This window comes from Oncorhynchus tshawytscha, linkage group LG09 (assembly GCF_018296145.1).
Source record: "Oncorhynchus tshawytscha isolate Ot180627B linkage group LG09, Otsh_v2.0, whole genome shotgun sequence".
Taxonomy (NCBI): Eukaryota; Metazoa; Chordata; class Actinopteri; order Salmoniformes; family Salmonidae; genus Oncorhynchus; species Oncorhynchus tshawytscha.
The window spans coordinates 9,502,042-9,524,577 of record NC_056437.1 but is presented as its reverse complement, the minus strand read 5'-3'; the positions used below and the strand labels follow the sequence as shown (position 1 = coordinate 9,524,577).

At 46.8% G+C, this 22,536-nt stretch overlaps 1 protein-coding gene across 1 annotated transcript in view; it reads right to left on the bottom strand.

Moving 5' to 3' along the window:
• Positions 1-5,881: 5,881 nt before the first annotated feature.
• Positions 5,882-22,536, bottom strand: part of ccbe1 (collagen and calcium binding EGF domains 1) — a 126,699-nt gene continuing 110,044 nt past the window's right edge. The window contains exons 11-12 of the mRNA XM_042326471.1: positions 19,133-19,168; positions 5,882-7,015 (exon numbers count right to left, since the gene is read on the bottom strand). Coding sequence (XP_042182405.1) covers positions 6,590-7,015; positions 19,133-19,168 — 462 coding nt within the window. The 3' untranslated portion in view covers positions 5,882-6,589. The remainder of the gene's footprint in view (positions 7,016-19,132; positions 19,169-22,536) is intronic.

Here is a 22,536-nt window from a genome sequence, read left to right as displayed (position 1 = left end):
CTAGTAAACCTCTGTTCTATCCTCCTACAGTAGTAAACCTCTGTTCTATCCTCCTACAGTAGTAAACCTCTGTTCTATCCTCCTAGTAAACCTCTGTTCTATCCTCCTAGTAAAACCTCTGTTCTATCCTCCTAGTAAACCTCTGTTCTATCCTCCTACAGTAAACCTCTGTTCTATCCTCCTAGTAAACCTCTGTTCTATCCTCCTACAGTAAAACCTCTGTTCTATCCTCCTAGTAAACCTCTGTTCTATCCTCCTACAGTAGTAAACCTCTGTTCTATCCTCCTAGTAAACCTCTGTTCTATCCTCCTACAGTAGTAAACCTCTGTTCTATCCTCCTAGTAAACCTCTGTTCTATCCTCCTACAGTAGTAAACCTCTGTTCTATCCTCCTAGTAAACCTCTGTTCTATCCTCCTACAGTAGTAAACCTCTGTTCTATCCTCCTACAGTAGTAAACCTCTGTTCTATCCTCCTAGTAAACCTCTGTTCTATCCTCCTAGTAAACCTCTGTTCTATCCTCCTACAGTAGTAAACCTCTGTTCTATCCTCCTAGTAAACCTCTGTTCTATCCTCCTAGTAAACCTCTGTTCTATCCTCCTACAGTAGTAAACCTCTGTTCTATCCTCCTACAGTAGTAAACCTCTGTTCTATCCTCCTAGTAAAACCTCTGTTCTATCCTCCTAGTAAACCTCTGTTCTATCCTCCTACAGTAGTAAACCTCTGTTCTATCCTCCTAGTAAAACCTCTGTTCTATCCTCCTACAGTAGTAAACCTCTGTTCTATCCTCCTAGTAAACCTCTGTTCTATCCTCCTAGTAAACCTCCTATCCTCCTAGTAGTAAACCTCTGTTCTATCCTCCTACAGTAGTAAACCTCTGTTCTATCCTCCTAGTAAACCTCTGTTCTATCCTCCTACAGTAGTAAACCTCTGTTCTATCCTCCTAGTAAACCTCTGTTCTATCCTCCTAGTAAACCTCTGTTCTATCCTCCTAGTAAACCTCTGTTCTATCCTCCTAGTAAACCTCTGTTCTATCCTCCTAGTAAACCTCTGTTCTATCCTCCTACAGTAGTAAACCTCTGTTCTATCCTCCTAGTAAACCTCTGTTCTATCCTCCTACAGTAGTAAACCTCTGTTCTATCCTCCTACAGTAGTAAACCTCTGTTCTATCCTCCTACAGTAGTAAACCTCTGTTCTATCCTCCTAGTAAACCTCTGTTCTATCCTCCTAGTAAACCTCTGTTCTATCCTCCTAGTAAACCTCTGTTCTATCCTCCTAGTAAACCTCTGTTCTATCCTCCTAGTAAACCTCTGTTCTATCCTCCTACAGTAGTAAACCTCTGTTCTATCCTCCTAGTAAACCTCTGTTCTATCCTCCTACAGTAGTAAACCTCTGTTCTATCCTCCTAGTAAACCTCTGTTCTATCCTCCTAGTAAACCTCTGTTCTATCCTCCTAGTAAACCTCTGTTCTATCCTCCTACAGTAGTAAACCTCTGTTCTATCCTCCTAGTAAACCTCTGTTCTATCCTCCTACAGTAGTAAAACTCTGTTCTATCCTCCTACAGTAGTAAACCTCTGTTCTATCCTCCTAGTAAACCTCTGTTCTATTCTCCTAGTAAACCTCTGTTCTATCCTCCTACAGTAGTAAACCTCTGTTCTATCCTCCTAGTAAACCTCTGTTCTATTCTCCTAGTAAAACTCTGTTCTATCCTCCTACAGTAGTAAACCTCTGTTCTATCCTCCTAGTAAACCTCTGTTCTATCCTCCTACAGTAGTAAACCTCTGTTCTATCCTCCTAGTAAACCTCTGTTCTATCCTCCTACAGTAGTAAACCTCTGTTCTATCCTCCTACAGTAGTAAACCTCTGTTCTATCCTCCTACAGTAGTAAACCTCTGTTCTATCCTCCTAGTAAACCTCTGTTCTATCCTCCTACAGTAGTAAACCTCTGTTCTATCCTCCTACAGTAGTAAACCTCTGTTCTATCCTCCTAGTAAACCTCTGTTCTATCCTCCTACAGTAGTAAACCTCTGTTCTATCCTCCTAGTAAACCTCTGTTCTATCCTCCTAGTAAACCTCTGTTCTATCCTCCTAGTAAACCTCTGTTCTATCCTCCTAGTAAACCTCTGTTCTATCCTCCTAGTTCTATCCTCCTAGTAAACTCTGTTCTATCCTCCTACAGTAGTAAACCTCTGTTCTATCCTCCTAGTAAACCTCTGTTCTATCCTCCTACAGTAGTAAACCTCTGTTCTATCCTCCTAGTAAACCTCTGTTCTATCCTCCTACAGTAGTAAACCTCTGTTCTATCCTCCTAGTAAACCTCTGTTCTATTCTCCTACAGTAGTAAACCTCTGTTCTATCCTCCTAGTAAACCTCTGTTCTATCCTCCTAGTAAACCTCTGTTCTATCCTCCTAGTAAACCTCTGTTCTATCCTCCTAGTAAACCTCTGTTCTATCCTCCTACAGTAGTAAACCTCTGTTCTATCCTCCTAGTAAACCTCTGTTCTATCCTCCTACAGTAGTAAACCTCTGTTCTATCCTCCTACAGTAGTAAACCTCTGTTCTATCCTCCTACAGTAGTAAACCTCTGTTCTATCCTCCTACAGTAGTAAACCTCTGTTCTATCCTCCTAGTAAACCTCTGTTCTATCCTCCTAGTAAACCTCTGTTCTATCCTCCTAGTAAACCTCTGTTCTATCCTCCTAGTAAACCTCTGTTCTATCCTCCTACAGTAGTAAACCTCTGTTCTATCCTCCTAGTAAACCTCTGTTCTATCCTCCTAGTAAACCTCTGTTCTATCCTCCTAGTAAACCTCTGTTCTATCCTCCTAGTAAACCTCTGTTCTATCCTCCTAGTAAACCTCTGTTCTATCCTCCTAGTAAACCTCTGTTCTATCCTCCTAGTAAACCTCTGTTCTATCCTCCTAGTAAACCTCTGTTCTATTCTCCTAGTAAACCTCTGTTCTATCCTCCTAGTAAACCTCTGTTCTATCCTCCTACAGTAGTAAACCTCTGTTCTATCCTCCTAGTAAACCTCTGTTCTATCCTCCTAGTAAACCTCTGTTCTATCCTCCTAGTAAACCTCTGTTCTATTCTCCTAGTAAACCTCTGTTCTATCCTCCTAGTAAACCTCTGTTCTATCCTCCTAGTAAACCTCTGTTCTATCCTCCTACAGTAGTAAACCTCTGTTCTATCCTCCTAGTAAACCTCTGTTCTATTCTCCTAGTAAACCTCTGTTCTATCCTCCTACAGTAGTAAACCTCTGTTCTATCCTCCTAGTAAACCTCTGTTCTATCCTCCTAGTAAACCTCTGTTCTATCCTCCTACAGTAGTAAACCTCTGTTCTATTCTCCTAGTAAACCTCTGTTCTATCCTCCTACAGTAGTAAACCTCTGTTCTATCCTCCTAGTAAACCTCTGTTCTATCCTCCTAGTAAACCTCTGTTCTATCCTCCTAGTAAACCTCTGTTCTATTCTCCTAGTAAACCTCTGTTCTATCCTCCTAGTAAACCTCTGTTCTATCCTCCTAGTAAACCTCTGTTCTATTCTCCTAGTAAACCTCTGTTCTATCCTCCTAGTAAACCTCTGTTCTATCCTCCTACAGTAGTAAACCTCTGTTCTATCCTCCTACAGTAGTAAACCTCTGTTCTATCCTCCTAGTAAACCTCTGTTCTATCCTCCTAGTAAACCTCTGTTCTATCCTCCTACAGTAGTAAACCTCTGTTCTATCCTCCTAGTAAACCTCTGTTCTATCCTCCTAGTAAACCTCTGTTCTATCCTCCTAGTAAACCTCTGTTCTATCCTCCTAGTAAACCTCTGTTCTATCCTCCTACAGTAGTAAACCTCTGTTCTATCCTCCTAGTAAACCTCTGTTCTATCCTCCTAGTAAACCTCTGTTCTATCATGAAAAGTTGCTCAATCTCCAGTGGTACTCCTAGTAAACCTCTGTTCTATCCTCCTAGTAAACCTCTGTTCTATCCTCCTAGTAAACCTCTGTTCTATCCTCCTACAGTAGTAAACCTCTGTTCTATCCTCCTAGTAAAACTCTGTTCTATCCTCCTACAGTAGTAAACCTCTGTTCTATCCTCCTACAGTAGTAAACCTCTGTTCTACCCTCCTACAGTAGTAAACCTCTGTTCTATCCTCCTAGTAAACCTCTGTTCTATCCTCCTACAGTAGTAAACCTCTGTTCTATCCTCCTAGTAAACCTCTGTTCTATTCTCCTAGTAAACCTCTGTTCTATCCTCCTAGTAAACCTCTGTTCTATCCTCCTACAGTAGTAAACCTCTGTTCTATCCTCCTACAGTAGTAAACCTCTGTTCTATCCTCCTAGTAAACCTCTGTTCTATCCTCCTAGTAAACCTCTGTTCTATCCTCCTAGTAAACCTCTGTTCTATCCTCCTAGTAAACCTCTGTTCTATCCTCCTAGTAAACCTCTGTTCTATCCTCCTAGTAAACCTCTGTTCTATCCTCCTAGTAAACCTCTGTTCTATCCTCCTAGTAAACCTCTGTTCTATCCTCCTAGTAAACCTCTGTTCTATCCTCCTAGTAAACCTCTGTTCTATCCTCCTAGTAAACCTCTGTTCTATCCTCCTAGTAAACCTCTGTTCTATCCTCCTAGTAAACCTCTGTTCTATCCTCCTAGTAAACCTCTGTTCTATCCTCCTAGTAAACCTCTGTTCTATTCTCCTACAGTAGTAAACCTCTGTTCTATCCCCTACAGTAGTAAACCTCTGTTCTATCCTCCTAGTAAACCTCTGTTCTATTCTCCTACAGTAGTAAACCTCTGTTCTATCCTCCTACAGTAGTAAACCTCTGTTCTATCCTCCTAGTAAACCTCTGTTCTATCCTCCTAGTAAATCTCTGTTCTATTCTCCTAGTAAACCTCTGTTCTATCCTCCTACAGTAGTAAACCTCTGTTCTATCCTCCTAGTAAACCTCTGTTCTATTCTCCTAGTAAACCTCTGTTCTATCCTCCTAGTAAACCTCTGTTCTATCCTCCTACAGTAGTAAACCTCTGTTCTATCCTCCTACAGTAGTAAACCTCTGTTCTATCCTCCTAGTAAACCTCTGTTCTATCCTCCTACAGTAGTAAACCTCTGTTCTATCCTCCTAGTAAACCTCTGTTCTATTCTCCTACAGTAGTAAACCTCTGTTCTATCCTCCTACAGTAGTAAACCTCTGTTCTATCCTCCTAGTAAACCTCTGTTCTATCCTCCTAGTAAATCTCTGTTCTATTCTCCTAGTAAACCTCTGTCCTGTCTACCTCCAGAAGAGAAGTATGAAGAGAGAGGGAGAGAGACAAGGAAGAGTGGAGCAGGGATTTGAAGGTTATCCTCATCACACCCCATCTCTCCCCCTCCCCTTTCTCCGTCTCCCTCTCCTCTCTCTCTCTCTCCCCCCTTTCTCAGTCTCTCCACCCTCTCGCTCTGTCTCTCTCCTCTCTCCACCACCCCTCTCTCTCCACCCCCTCTCCCTCTCCCCTCTCCACCCCCACCTCTCTCTCTCTACCCCCCCCTCTCTCTCCACCCCCACCTCTCTCCACCCCCTCTCTCTCCACCCCCTCTCTCCACCCCCTCTCTCTCTCCACCCCCCTCTCTCTCTCCACCCCCACCCCCTCTCCTCTCTCCACCCCCTCTCTCTCTCCACCCCCTCTCTCTCTCCACCCCCCTCTCTCTCTCCACCCCCTCTCTCCACCCCCCCCTCTCTCTCCACCCCCTCTCCCTCTCCACCCCCTCTCCCTCTCCACCCCCTCTCTCTCCCACCCCCTCTCTCTCCACCCCCTCTCTCTCCACCCCCTCTCTCTCACCCCCCTCTCTCTACCTCAAGCCTAGCCAGTCTTATCTCTTACTGCTCCAGCCATGACATAAATAAAAACAGATGGAATACATGTTTCTGTTATGACTGCATTTATTTTCCAGTTTCTTTACATGTGCGATTTATGTTTGAATTGTAAAATGCCCCCTTTTGACCACATAAGCCTAGACTTGGATCTGCTGAAATATAATATGGTGCCACTTAAAAACACTGGAATATTCCATTACATGAAAAGTTGCTCAATCCCTCTCCAGTGGTACTCTCCATGACCTTTCTTCTTCTCTCTGTCAAGGACCATTCTCCTGGAGGCTTGGCAGCCATAGCAACCACTTGGCTTTGGAGGAGTGTTACACACTTACTTAGCAGCCATAGCAACCGGAAACAATCCTTGGCTAGTGTTGCTGAGGCAACGAACAAACATTAGGAGCAAAGAAATCGAATGACATATTCTATCTATGATTTAGGGGTAGGACGAATTGGACTCTGAATTGGACTATTCTCATGTGTCCATGTGTCTATAACAGGGTGGAAACTACGTTTAAGTAAGAATTAGACCATTTGAGACATTCAGTGAGTGAAATGCTGTTGACATTCAAGTCCATAACTATAATACAAAAAATGTACTAAAATATACATTTACAATCCTATTTATAATATAAAAATAGAGATTCTATGAAAGAAAAGAAATACATTTTGACTTTTGAGTGACTTTAAGCAGTTCAATAAAAAATACTTTGATAATAATATTTACAAACAAACACTGAAAATCTGCCTCAAATTCAAAGTGTCCAATCCAAGCCTGAGTCTGTTGTTGAGGCTCGCACGGGTTTCCTCTTCCTGTTCCTGTTCCTGTTCCTGTCCTCTTCCTTCCTGCGTGGTTTGTAGTCTTCTCCAGAGTTGCCCTTGGCAACGTTTTGTGTTTTGTAATCCTTTGGTTTGTCTTCTCCAGAGCCCATGTCCACCAGGATATCTTGGTTCTCCCTCCAGTTGTCAGGCGATTGGCTGTCCCTCCAGCTCTCTGGGCCAACCATGGGGACCTCCCTCCCAGGCGACTGGTTGTCCCTCCATGTATCTGGGACCCCCATAGGGAACTCCTCTCCAGGAGACTGCATGAGTCTGCCGAACACCTTGCTCTGTAGCTCAACGATATCGTTACGGATGTCAGCCATCAACAGCAGCAGGAAGTCAAAGGATCCGGGAGGGCCCTAGGTTGACAAATCAAAAGAGGAGGTTGATAACATATGACTGTCATTCACCACTGTGGTCAATTCCATTTCAGTTGAGTAAGTTCCCGGAAGCAAACTATGCATTCCATTTGTCCATGTGGAATTGAAATGTCTGTTAACATCCTGAATCGACTGAAATGAATTGGAACTGCTGTTAGTGTGTTCTATAAGATCACACCTCATCTCAAAGGTTTTTACTTATTTTTTGTCAAGGCGGGGTGGATAACTGTTGTCATTAATCTGGTGCTTTGATTTCACTCGGATGAGATAAGAGACTGGGCGTTTGTTCCTTGACCTCTGAACCTTCTGGGTTCACCGTGGTAAAACTGTACCTCCCTCCATCCCCTCCTCACTACCTCCACCTCTCTATTCCCCCTCCATCCCCTCCTCCTACCTCCACCTCTCTATTCTCCCTCCATCCCCTCCTCCCTACCTCCACCTCTCTATTCTCCCTCCATCACCTCCTCACTACCTCCACCTCTCTATTCTCCCTCCCTCCATCCCCTCCTCACTACCTCCACCTCTCTATTCTCCCTCCATCCCCTCCTCACTACCTCCACCTCTCTATTCTCCCTCCATCCCCTCCTCACTACCTCCACCTCTCTATTCTCCCTCCATCCCCTCCTCACTACCTCCACCTCTCTATTCTCCCTCCATCCCCTCCTCACTACCTCCACCTCTCTATTCTCCCTCCCTCCATCCCCTCCTCACTACCTCCACCTCTCTATTCTCCCTCCATCCCCTCTTCACTACCTCCACCTCTCTATTCTCCCTCCCTCCATCCCCTCCTCACTACCTCCACCTCTCTATTCTCCCTCCATCCCCTCCTCACTACCTCCACCTCTCTATTCTCCCTCCATCCCCTCTTCACTACCTCCACCTCTCTATTCTCCCTCCATCCCCTCCTCCCTACCTCCACCTCTCTATTCTCCCTCCATCCCCTCTTCACTACCTCCACCTCTCTATTCTCCCTCCATCCCCTCCTCCCTACCTCCACCTCTCTATTCTCCCTCCATCCCCTCTTCACTACCTCCACCTCTCTATTCTCCCTCCATCCCCTCCTCCCTACCTCCACCTCTCTATTCTCCCTCCATCCCCTCTTCACTACCTCCACCTCTCTATTCTCCCTCCATCCCCTCTTCACTACCTCCACCTCTCTATTCTCCCTCCATCACCTCCTCACTACCTCCACCTCTCTATTCTCCCTCCATCCCCTCCTCACTACCTCCACCTCTCTATTCTCCCTCCATCCCTTCCTCCACCTCTCTATTCTCCCTCCATCCCCTCCTCACTACCTCCACCTCTCTATTCTCCCTCCATCACCTCCTCACTACCTCAACCTCTCTATTCTCCCTCCATCTCCCTCCATCCCCTCCTCACTACCTCCACCTCTCTATTCTCCCTCCATCCCCTCCTCCACCTCTCTATTCTCCCTCCATCCCCTCCTCACTACCTCCACCTCTCTATTCTCTCTCCATCCCCTCTTCACTACCTCCACCTCTCTATTCTCCCTCCATCCCCTCTTCACTACCTCCACCTCTCTATTCTCCCTCCATCCCCTCCTCCCTACCTCAACCTCTCTATTCTCCCGCCATCCCCTCCTCACTACCTCCACCTCTCTATTCTCCCTCCATCACCTCCTCACTACCTCAACCTCTCTATTCTCCCTCCATCCCCTCCTCACTACCTCCACCTCTCTATTATCCCTCCATCCCCTCCTCCACCTCTCTATTCTCCCTCCATCCCCTCCTCACTACCTCCACCTCTCTATTCTCTCTCCATCCCCTCTTCACTACCTCCACCTCTCTATTCTCCCTCCATCCCCTCTTCACTACCTCCACCTCTCTATTCTCCCTCCATCCACCTCTCTCCTCCTCACTACCTCGGCCTCCCACCTCTCTATTCTCCCTCCATCCCCTCCTCCTACCTCCACCTCTCTATTCTCCCTCCATCCCCTCCTCACTACCTCCACCTCTCTATTCTCCCTCCATCACCTCCTCCCTCACTACCTCCACCTCTCTATTCTCCCTCCATCACCTCCTCACTACCTCCACCTCTCTATTCTCCCTCATCCCCTCCTCACTACCTCCACCTCTCTATTCTCCCTCCATCCCCTCCTCCACCTCTCTATTCTCCCTCCATCCCCTCCTCACTACCTCCACCTCTCTATTCTCCCTCCATCCCCTCTTCACTACCTCCACCTCTCTATTCTCCCTCCATCACCTCCTCACTACCTCCACCTCTCTATTCTCCCTCCATCACCTTCTCACTACCTCCACCTCTCTATTCTCCCTCCATCCCCTCCTCCCTACCTCCACCTCTCTATTCTCCCTCCATCCCCTCCTCGCTACCTCCACCTCTCTCTATTCTCCCTCCATCCATCCTCCTCGCTACCTCCACCTCTCTATTCTCCCTCCATCCCCTCCTCACTACCTCCACCTCTCTATTCTCCCTCATCCCCTCCTCCCTTCCTCCACCTATCTATTCTCCCTCCATCCCCTCCTCCTCTCTCTCTATTCTCCCTCCATCCCCTCCTCACTACCTCCACCTCTCTATTCTCTCTCCATCCCCTCCCCACTACCTCCACCTCTCTATTCTCCCTCCATCCCCTCCTCGCTCCATGATTTGACCTCTGATGTGTGTCTTGGAATCCAGCATTCAAAATCCAAAACATCCTGGAAAAGTTAATGTGAAAGACATGTAGGGATGGCCTCTACCCTCTCTCTTCTCGCTACCTCTCTGACATCATTGATGATAGTCTACACGCACCACCTCTGAAATATGGATCTCAACACTGACAGAGAACAGCCTGGAGAGCTTTGGTCACGCAGCAGGGAATCTGTAACATCACAATTCTGTTGGAGACTGAGTGTACAAAACATTAGGAACCTCCCTAATATTGAGTTGCACCCACTTTTACCCTCAGAACAGCCTCAATTTGTAGGGGCATGGACTCTACAAGGTGTCGAAAGCCTTCCACAGGGATACTGGCACATGTTGACTCCAGTGCTTCCCACAGTTGTGTCAAGTTGGTTAGATGTCCTTTGGTTGGTGGACCATTATTGATGCACACAGGAAAGGGTTGAGCGTGAAAAACGCAGCAGCATTGCAGTTCTTGACACACTCAAACCGGCACCGACCACCAGCATCTCGGAGTGCTATCAAACTTGTATGGCTCACTTAATAAGGATCGGACCCTTTTTTAAAAATGTTCTCCTAAAACAACATACCCAAATCTAACTGCCTGTAGCTCAGGACCTGAAGCAAGGATATGCATATTCCTGATACCATTTGAAAGGAAACACTTTGAAGTTTGTGGAAATGTGAAATTAATGTTGGAGAATATAACAGAACAGATCTGGTAGAAGATAATACAAAGAAAGAAACATGCATATTATTATTTATTTTTTGTACCATCATCTTTGAAATGCAAGAGAAAGGCCATAATGTATTATTGCAGCCCAGGCAAAATTTAGATTTTGGCCACTAGATGGCAGGAGTGTTTGTGTGCAAAGTTTTAGTTTGATCCAATGAACCACTGCATATCTGTTCAAAATGTTGTATCAAGACTGCCCAAATGTGCCTAATTGGTTTATTAAAACATTTTTCAAGTTCATAATTGTACACTCTCCTCAAACAATAGCATGGTATTATTTTACTGGAATAGCTACTGTAAATTGGACAGTGTAGTTAGATTAACAAGAATTTATGCTTTCTGCCAATATCAGATATGTCCTGGGATTTTTTTGGTTACTTACAACCTCATGCTAATCACATTAGCCTACGTTAGCTCCACCGTCGCACGGGGACACACACACCGATCCCCTAGAGGTTAGTTTACGTCAGCATCTTGGAGTGCTATCAAAGTTGTATGACTCACTTAAAGTTTACGTACAAAAGCTAAAGAAAATTTGCACATCCAGGTACTTTCCTCAGATGCTGGAGTTGTAGGAAAACTCATGGAAAACAGAAAGGAAAACACCGCACACCGCTGCCCATACTCCCAGGTGATATTTATTTACAATGTTTTTCATCAGGCATCCATATCTCAGGTGGGGGTGGAAGGTCCTATATATAGGGGCAGTACTTGTAAGGGTGTTTAACTGGCGGCATTCCATCCCGTTGTCCCATCCCGCACCGGCAGCCAGGGTCCTAAACTCCAGGGCCAAATCCTGGACGCTCCTCGTCTCCTGCCTCAGATGGTAGAGGCGTTCACCCACAGCTCTACCCTCGGCGGGTAGTCGAAGACTGCCCGGAAATGGCGGGTGAACTCCTCAAACTGGTCCAACGCCGCATCTCCCTCTCTCCACACGGCATTGGCCCACTCCAGGGCTCTCCCGGTGAGGCACGAGACGAGGGCGGACACCCTCTCACAACCCAATGGAGCTGGGTGGACAGTGGCCAGGTAGAGGTCTAATTGTAACAGGAACCCCTGGCAGTTTGCAGCCCTCCCGTCGTACTCCTGGGGCAAGGAGAGACGAATCCCACTGGGTTCAGACAAGGAAAGGGGCGTCTCTCTCAGCGGTCCATTGTCTGGACAACGTGGTCCATGGTGGTGCCAAGATGGTGTAGTATTTATGCATGCTCCTGGATGCGCTCTTCCACTCCTATGGCCGTTTCCTGCTGACTCCATAGTTCGGGTCGGTGATGCTGTAAAGGTGTTTAACTGGTGGCAGAGAAGTAAGACGCAGGAGAGAAATAACTGTGTTTCCAACGTCGCAGTTTATTTACAAAAAAAAACACAGGAAAACATAAAAATAATAATCAATGGGTAACATAACCCTACGCACACCATTACAGACGTACACATACAATAAACAATCACCGATGTAATGGTTTTCCTCCTCTTCGTCTGAAGAGGAGAGGCGAGAAGGATCGGAGGACCAATATGCGGCGTGGTAAGTGTCCATGGTGTTTATTTAAACACATAAACTGAACACTCCATACAAAACAATGAACGTAACGTGAATAACGAAAACCGAAAACAGTACCGTGTGGTGTAAAACACAGACACGGAAACAATCACCCACTAAACAACAGTGAACCCCAGGCTACCTTAGTATGATTCTCAATCAGAGACAACTAACGACACCTGCCTCTGATTGAGAACCATACTAGGCCGAACACAGAAAAACAACCTAGACACACAAAACATAGAATGCCCACCCAACTCACGTCCTGACTAACTAAAACAAACAATAAACACAATAACTAGGGTCAGAACGTGACAGTACCCCCCCCTCCCAAGGTGCGGACAAAACCTGAACCTATAGGGGAGGGTCTGGGTGGGCATCTGTCCGCGGTGGCGGCTCTGGCGCTGGACGTGGACCCCACTCCACCATAGTCTTAGTCCGCCTCTGTGGTCTCCTAGGAACGGCGACCCATTCCGCCGACCCTGACCTGGGAACCCTAAACAACAGGCCCACCGGACTGAGGGACACCTCTGGACTTAAGGGGTAGCTCAGGACTGAGGGGTAGCTCAGGACTGATGGGTAGCTCAGGACTGAGGGGCAACTCAGGACTGAGAGGTAGCTCAGGACTGAGAGGTAACTCATGACTGATGGGTAGCTCAGGACTGAGGGGTAACTCAGGACTGAGGGGTAGCTCAGGACTGAGAGATAGCTCAGGACTGAGGGGTAACTCAGGACTGAGGGGTAGCTCAGGACTGAGAGATAGCTCAGGCTGGTTGACGGCTCTGAAAGCTTCTGGCTGACTGACGGCTCTGGCAGCTCCTGGCTGACTGACGGCTCTGGCAGATTCTGGCTGAATGGAGGCTCTGGCAGATCCTGGCTGACTGGCGGCTCTGGCAGATCCTGGCTGACTGGCGGCTCCACGCTGACTGGCGGCTCTGGCGGCTCCATGCTGACTGGCGGCTCATGACAGACTGGCGGCTCTGGCGTCTCATGACAGACGGGAGACTCTAGCAGCTCTGGACAGATGGGAGACTCTAGCAGCTCTGGACAGACGGGAGACTCTAGTAGCTCTGGACAGACGGGAGACTCTGATGGCGCTGGGCAGACGGACAGCTCAGGCAGCGCTGGGCAGACGGGCAGCTCAGGCGGCGCTGGGCAGACGGGCAGCTCAGACAGCGCTGGGCAGACTGGAGACTCCGGCAGCGCTGGAGAGGAGGAAGGCTCTGGCAGCGCTGGACAGAGGAGCTCTGGCGCCTCTAGACTGAGGGGCTCTGGCGCCTCTGGACTGAGGGGCTCTGGCGCCTCTGGACTGAGGGGCGGAAACTCTGGTAGCGCTGGACAGGTGGGAGTACCTGTATTGATGGGACGGAGAGACAGCCTGGTGCGGGGTGCCGGCACTGGTGGTACCGGGCTGGGGACACGCACCTCAGGACGAATGCCTTGCATACTACGCCAAATCAACTCTCTCTCTCTCTCACTCTCCTCCAATTCTATTAACAACTCCCCGAGTGTCTCCTCATCTCCCATCCGTTCACTCTCCTCCAATCTGTCCATTAACTCCTCGACCCTCTCAGACTCAGCCCTCAGCTTCGCCGACAGCTCCAAGTGCCTCCCCCCCAATACATTTTTGGGGCTGCCTCTCGGTCTTCCTTGCCAGTCGCGTTCCCTCGTATCAATGGCTCCTCTCTCCGGCTGCCTCTGCTCTCCTCAATGCCTCCACCTGTTCCCATGGTAGGCAATCCCTACCAACCTGGATCTCCTCCCATGTGTAGCAACCCTTGCCATCCAAAACATCATCCAATGTCCAGGAATCCTGACATTTCTGCTGCTGCTGCTGCTGTTGCCTCTCCTGCTGCTGCTTTTGCTACTGCTGCTGCTGCTGTTGCTTCTCCTGCTGCTGCTTCTGCTGCTGCTGCTGTGCCTCTCCTGCTGCTGCTTTTGCTACTGCTGCTGCTGCTGTTGCCTCTCCTGCTGCTGCTTTTGCTACTGCTGCTGCTGCTGTTGCCTCTCCTGCTGCTGCTTTTGCTACTGCTGCTGCTGCTGTTGCCTCTCCTGCTGCTGCTTCTGCTGCTGCTGCTGTTGCTCCTGCTGCTCCTTGGGATGGCGACACTCCCCTGGCTTTGCCCAGGGTCCTCTCCCGTCGAGGATTTCCTCCCACGTCCAGGAGTCTTGTGTCTTCGGCCGCTGTTGCTGCTCATTACCACGCCGCTTGGTCCTTGTTTGGTGGGTGATTCTGTAATGGTTTTCCTCCTCTTCGTCTGAAGAGGAGAGGCGAGAAGGATCGGAGGACCAATATGCGGCGTGGTAAGTGTCCATGGTTTTTTATTACAACACATAAACTGAACACTCCATACAAAACAATGAACGTAACGTGAATAACCAAAACCGAAAACAGTACCATGTGGTGTAAAACACAGACACGGAAACAATCACCCACTAAACAACAGTGAACCCCAGGCTACCTTAGTATGATTCTCAATCAGAGACAACTAACGACACCTGCCTCTGATTGAGAACCATACTAGGCCGAACACAGAAAATCAATCTAGACACACAAAACATAGAATGCCCACCCAACTCACGTCCTGACTAACTAAAACAAACAATAAACACAATAACTAGGGTCAGAACGTGACAGTACCCCCCCCTCCCAAGGTGCGGACAAAACCTGAACCTATAGGGGAGGGTCTGGGTGGGCATCTGTCCGCGGTGGCGGCTCTGGCGCTGGACGTGGACCCCACTCCACCATAGTCTTAGTCCGCCTCTGTGGTCTCCTAGGAACGGCGACCCATTCCGCCGACCCTGACCTGGGAACCCTAAACAACAGGCCCACCGGACTGAGGGACACCTCTGGACTTAAGGGGTAGCTCAGGACTGAGGGGTAGCTCAGGACTGATGGGTAGCTCAGGACTGAGGGGCAACTCAGGACTGAGAGGTAGCTCAGGACTGAGAGGTAACTCATGACTGATGGGTAGCTCAGGACTGAGGGGTAACTCAGGACTGAGGGGTAGCTCAGGACTGAGAGATAGCTCAGGACTGAGGGGTAACTCAGGACTGAGGGGTAGCTCAGGACTGAGAGATAGCTCAGGCTGGTTGACGGCTCTGAAAGCTTCTGGCTGACTGACGGCTCTGGCAGCTCCTGGCTGACTGATGGCTCTGGCAGATTCTGGCTGAATGGAGGCTCTGGCAGATCCTGGCTGACTGGCGGCTCTGGCAGATCCTGGCTGACTGGCGGCTCCACGCTGACTGGCGGCTCTGGCGGCTCCATGCTGACTGGCGGCTCATGACAGACTGGCGGCTCTGGCGTCTCATGACAGACGGGAGACTCTAGCAGCTCTGGACAGATGGGAGACTCTAGCAGCTCTGGACAGACGGGAGACTCTAGTAGCTCTGGACAGACGGGAGACTCTGATGGCGCTGGGCAGACGACAGCTCAGGCAGCGCTGGGCAGACGGGCAGCTCAGGCGGCGCTGGGCAGACGGGCAGCTGAGACAGCGCTGGGCAGACTGGAGACTCCGGCAGCGCTGGAGAGGAGGAAGGCTCTGGCAGCGCTGGACAGAGGAGCTCTGGCGCCTCTAGACTGAGGGGCTCTGGCGCCTCTGGACTGAGGGGCTCTGGCGCCTCTGGACTGAGGGGCGGAAACTCTGGTAGCGCTGGACAGGTGGGAGTACCTGTATTGATGGGACGGAGAGACAGCCTGGTGCGGGGTGCCGGCACTGGTGGTACCGGGCTGGGGACACGCACCTCAGGACGAATGCCTTGCATACTACGCCAAATCAACAGCTCTCTCTCTCTTCACTCTCCTCCAATTCTATTAACAACTCCCCGAGTGTCTCCTCATCTCCCATCCGTTCACTCTCCTCCAATCTGTCCATTAACTCCTCGACCCTCTCAGACTCAGCCCTCAGCTTCGCCGACAGCTCCAAGTGCCTCCCCCCCAATACATTTTTGGGGCTGCCTCTCGGTCTTCCTTGCCAGTCGCGTTCCCTCGTATCAATGGCTCCTCTCTCCGGCTGCCTCTGCTCTCCTCAATGCCTCCACCTGTTCCCATGGTAGGCAATCCCTACCAACCTGGATCTCCTCCCATGTGTAGCAACCCTTGCCATCCAAAACATCATCCAATGTCCAGGAATCCTGACATTTCTGCTGCTGCTGCTGCTGCTGCTGCTGCTTTTGCCTCTCCTGCTGCTGCTTTTGCTGCTGCTGCTGCTGCTGTTGCCTCTCCTGCTGCTGCTTTTGCTACTGCTGCTGCTGCTGTTGCCTCTCCTGCTGCTGCTTTTGCTACTGCTGCTGCTGCTGTTGCCTCTCCTGCTGCTGCTTTTGCTACTGCTGCTGCTGCTGTTGCCTCTCCTGCTGCTGCTTTTGCTACTGCTGCTGCTGCTGTTGCCTCTCCTGCTGCTGCTTTTGCTACTGCTGCTGCTGCTGTTGCCTCTCCTGCTGCTGCTTCTGCTGCTGCTGCTGTTGCTCCTGCTGCTCCTTGGGATGGCGACACTCCCCTGGCTTTGCCCAGGGTCCTCTCCCGTCGAGGATTTCCTCCCACGTCCAGGAGTCTTGTGTCTTCGCCCGCTGTTGCTGCTCATTACCACGCCGCTTGGTCCTTGTTTGGTGGGTGATTCTGTAATGGTTTTCCTCCTCTTCGTCTGAAGAGGAGAGGCGAGAAGGATCGGAGGACCAATATGCGGCGTGGTAAGTGTCCATGGTTTTTTATTACAACACATAAACTGAACACTCCATACAAAACAATGAACGTAACGTGAATAACCAAAACCGAAAACAGTACCATGTGGTGTAAAACACAGACACGGAAACAATCACCCACTAAACAACAGTGAACCCCAGGCTACCTTAGTATGATTCTCAATCAGAGACAACTAACGACACCTGCCTCTGATTGAGAACCATACTAGGCCGAACACAGAAAAACAACCTAGACACACAAAACATAGAATGCCCACCCAACTCACGTCCTGACCAACTAAAACAAACAATAAACACAATAACTAGGGTCAGAACGTGACAACCGACAAGGACATGGGGGGGGGGGACAGAGGGTTAAATACACAACATGTAATTGATGGGATTGGAACCAGGTGTGATAGAAGACAAGACAAAACCAATGGAAAATGAAAAGTGGATCAGCGATGGCTAGAAGATCGGTGACGTCGACCGCCGAACACCGTCCGAACAAGGAGAGGGAACAACTTCGGCGGAAGTGGTGACAGTACACAGTGACATCACTTCCTGAAACAGGAGGTAAAAAAATTTATAACATAGTTTACCAATATTAACATTCAAATGTATCAAAATATATGACCATACACAGAGAATGTGATCAATATTTATAGTAATATACATACAATATTCAATTCTTTGAGCACCGCAGCAATATACAGAGAGAGAAAATCTGGTTGCTGCTCATTTTGTTCAAGCTGGATTTCCTATTAGTTCTCTGTGATACATTGGAATATAAATGGTCAAGATGTCACACAGGGGAGGAGACAATGAGAGGCAACTTCTTCAAAGGGATTCTTTCTGGGTCCACAGGCTGAACACACTGTCTCCTCTTGGCCTTAACGACGAGTTTGACTTGAAACCGGTTTTATAGTTTCAATATGTCTAAATTATGTTTAAAAAAACCTCCTAATTGAATATTGTATGTGTGTATATTACTATAAATATTAATCACATTCTCTATGAATGATCATATATTTTGATACATTGAATGTTAATATTGTGAAATTATGTTATACATTTTTTTTACCTCCTGTTTCAGGAAGTGATGTCACTGAGTACTGCCCCTAAAAATATATATATATCGCACCTTCCACCCACACCTGGGATATGGATACCTGATGAAGACCTAAGGGTCAAAAACGTTGTAAATAAATATCACCTGGGAGCATGAGAGGCAGTGTGCAGCGTTTTCCTTTCTGTTATTCACTTAAAAGTTGACCTCAGCATCTCGGAGTGCTATCAAACTTGTATGGTTCGATCGTGCTTCGACCCCTGGTATCATATATAAAACGTACATAAGATGTGTAGAAATGCAGGAAATTAGCTTTAAAATGGCTAAATGTTCTCTCCGCCAACAAGCGGGGTGTGAACAGTTTGTGGTCGCAATGGATTGCTAGGTGGGGGTTTGTTACTACACTGATAAATGCCGATAATCCATCCGGAACTTTGCCACCTGGGAATTGTGTGTGACCAGTCCGTCTCATATAGTACACCAGGGTGGTTGAAGGGAGACAGAAGAGAGAGAGAGTTCCCACCAGAATAGTAAACAAACATTTGACTAACTGGGGTACATTTTGTTGGTCCTCATGAGGTCAAATGCTATTTATCGGTGGGTTTAGGGGTAAAGTTAGAATTAGTGTTAGGGTTAGAATTAATGTTAGGCGCTATGGTTAGGTTTAGGGTTAAGGTTAGGGTAAGTGTACGGGTTAGGGTTAGGGGCTATGGAAAATAGGATTTTAGATGGGACTGAATGAATAGTGTGTCCCCACAAAAGTAGCCGTACAAGACTGTGTGTGCGTGTGCGTGTGCGTGTGCGTGTGTGTGTCATGGTGCAGAACAGTATATCACTGACTGACACAAGACTGTGTGTGCGTGTGCGTGTGCGCGTGCACGTGTGTGTGTGTGTCATGGTGCAGAACAGTATATCACTGACTGACAAAGACTGTGTGTGTGTGTGCGTGTGCGCGTGCGTGTGTGTCATGGTGCAGAACAGTATATCACTGACTGACACAAGACTGTGTGTGTGCGTGTGCGTGTGTGTGTCATGGTGCAGAACAGTATATCACTGACTGACACAAGACTGTGTGTGCGTGTGCGTGTGCGTGTGCGCGTGCACGTGCGTGTGTGTGTCATGGTGCAGAACAGTATATCACTGACTGACACAAGACTGTGTGTGCGTGTGCGTGTGCGTGTGTGTGTCATGGTGCAGAACAGTATATCACTGACTGACACAAGACTGTGTGTGTGCGTGTGTGTGTGCGCGTGCACGTGCGTGTGTGTGTCATGGTGCAGAACAGTATATCACTGACTGACACAAGACTGTGTGTTCGTGTGCGTGTGCGTGTGCGTGTGTGTGTCATGGTGCAGAACAGTATATCACTGACTGGTATATTGTAGGGTAGTTGAATAAAGACAGAAGAGGGGCATGTAAAACAGAGTCTTGACTTACAGGAGGTCCAGTAGGTCCAGCAGCCCCCGTCTCCCCCTAGAGAAACAAAACCAATATTGTGTTAAGATGAGTTACAGCTACAGAGCAATCAGGCAGGAGAAGACAACACTGACTGTCTTCTCCGTATACTGTCATTACCACACGGGAGATGAAAGTTCATTTTGAATGAAGTTCAAAAACCTTGTTAAATCCAGATGTTTACTTTATTGTCGGTAAATTAGAGCAAAGAAACAGATTAATATCTTTCAGTCTATGTACTTTCAGTCTATATTGTACCATAGTAATAACCTGGGCAAGACATACTGAACAAAAGCAACAATTTCATTGATTTTACTGAGTTACAGTTCATTTGAGGAAATCAGTCAATCAAAATAAATTAAATTAGTTCCTAATCTATGGATTTCACATGACTGGGAATACAGATATGCACATTTTGGCAAAAAAGAAACGGGCCTCAGGATCTTGCCACGGTAGTTTTGTGCATTCAAATTGCCATTGATAAAAATGCAACTGTGTCCGTAGCTTATGCCTGCCCATACCATAACCCCACCGCCACCATGGGGCACTCTGTTCACAACATTGACATCAGCAAATAGATCACCCACACAACGCCATAGACGTGATCTGCGGTTGTGAGGCCAGTTAAACGTACTGCCAAATTGTCTAAAACAACGTTGGAGGCGGCTTATGGTAGAGAAATTAACATTACGTTCTCTGGCAGCAGCTCTGCTGGACATTCCTGCAGTCAGCATGCCAATTGCACGCTCCCACAAAACTTGAGACATCTGTGGCATTGTGTTGTGAGACAAAACTGCACATTTTAGAATGGCCTTTTATTGTCCCCAGCACAAGTTGCACCTATGTAATGATCATGTTGTTTAGTCAGCGTCCTGATATGCCACACCTGTCAGGTGTATGGATTATCTTGGCAAAGGAGAAATGTTCACTAACAGGGATGTAAACAAATATGAGCAAAAATTTGAAAGAAATACATTTTTTTGGTATCTATGAAAAATTTCGGGGATCTTTTATTTAATCTCATGAAACACGGGGCCAACACTTTACATGTTGCGTTAATATTTTTGTTCAGTGTAGCTATTCAGACCATTTAAGTTGGGGGTCATAGAAGCCTAAACTGTCAATGGGGTGTGTAAACATTGTTTTGCAAAAAACTCGTGAAAAATATCCTCTTAACTTTTATCACAGCCGTTGTGTCAAATGCATTGTACATCAATGTGCAACCTGAGTATGTACGGGCCTAATAATGTAGCATTAGTGTAAGAATAGCATATTAATAACCTGGGCAGTATAGACACAGCTATCCAGTCCATTAAAGCCATGTGATAGAGGAGGATGGGCATTGTGCTGTGTGGCCTGGATGGAGCCGATATGGACCTTACTACTGGGATTATTAGCTGAACACGGGTTAGATAGGGGCTGTGTAAATGTTGTACCAGATGGTTTAGATTTTTGATTCGGGAGCCTGATAAGCAGAACGTTCAAATCTTTCGGACACCAAAGTCATGGTGGATCATAAAAGGTTCTGTGACCCGTAATCTAATCAAATACCTAATACAGAATCGTAAGGTACTGGTTGAAATGTAGAACAACGGAATCAGTAAACGATTCCATACGCTATCCATATCTCTAATCTAACCAATCACCTACCCAATATCAGTAAACTGTTCCATACGCAATCCATATCTCTAATCTAACCAATCACCCAATATCAGTAAACTGTTCCATACGCAATCCATATCTCTAATCTAACCAATCACCCAATATCAGTAAACTGTTCCATACGCAATCCATATCTCTAATCTAACCAATCACCTACCCAATATCAGTAAACTGTTCCATACGCTATCCATATCTCTAATCTAACCAAACACCCAATATCAGTAAACTGTTCCATACGCTATCCATATCTCTAATCTAACCAATCACCCAATATCAGTAAACTGTTCCATACGCAATCCATATCTCTAATCTAACCAATCACCTACCCAATATCAGTAAACTGTTCCATACGCTATCCATATCTCTAATCTAACCAATCACCCAATATCAGTAAACTGTTCCATACGCAATCCATATCTCTAATCTAACCAATCACCCAATATCAGTAACTGTTCCATACGCTATCCATATCTCTAATCTAACCAATCACCTACCCAATATCAGTAACTGTTCCATACGCTATCCATATCTCTAATCTAACCAATCACCCAATATCAGTAAACTGTTCCATACGCTATCCATATCTCTAATCTAACCAAACACCCAATATCAGTAAACTGTTCCATACGCAATCCATATCTCTAATCTAACCAAACACCCAATATCAGTAAACTGTTCCATACGCTATCCATATCTCTAATCTAACCAAACACCCAATATCAGTAACTGTTCCATACGCAATCCATATCTCTAATCTAACCAAACACCCAATATCAGTAAACTGTTCCATACGCTATCCATATCTCTAATCTAACCAAACACCCAATATCAGTAACTGTTCCATACGCAATCCATATCTCTAATCTAACCAAACACCCAATATCAGTAAACTGTTCCATACGCAATCCATATCTCTAATCTAACCAAACACCCAATATCAGTAAACTGTTCCATACGCAATCCATATCTCTAATCTAACCAAACACCCAATATCAGTAAACTGTTCCATACGCTATCCATATCTCTAATCTAACCAAACACCCAATATCAGTAACTGTTCCATACGCAATCCATATCTCTAATCTAACCAAACACCCAATATCAGTAAACTGTTCCATACGCTATCCATATCTCTAATCTAACCAAACACCCAATATCAGTAAACTGTTCCATACGCTATCCATATCTCTAATCTAACCAAACACCCAATATCAGTAACTGTTCCATACGCTATCCATATCTCTAATCTAACCAATCACCCAATATCAGTAAACTGTTCCATACGCTATCCATATCTCTAATCTAACCAAACACCCAATATCAGTAAACTGTTCCATACGCAATCCATATCTCTAATCTAACCAAACACCCAATATCAGTAAACTGTTCCATACGCTATCCATATCTCTAATCTAACCAAACACCCAATATCAGTAACTGTTCCATACGCTATCCATATCTCTAATCTAACCAAACACCCAATATCAGTAACTGTTCCATACGCAATCCATATCTCTAATCTAACCAAACACCCAATATCAGTAAACTGTTCCATACGCTATCCATATCTCTAATCTAACCAAACACCCAATATCAGTAACTGTTCCATACGCTATCCATATCTCTAATCTAACCAAACACCCAATATCGGGGACATATCGGCTAGCACTTTTTAATGAAACGTTAATGTAAAATGTATATGTGTCATGTCACCTTTAGACCAG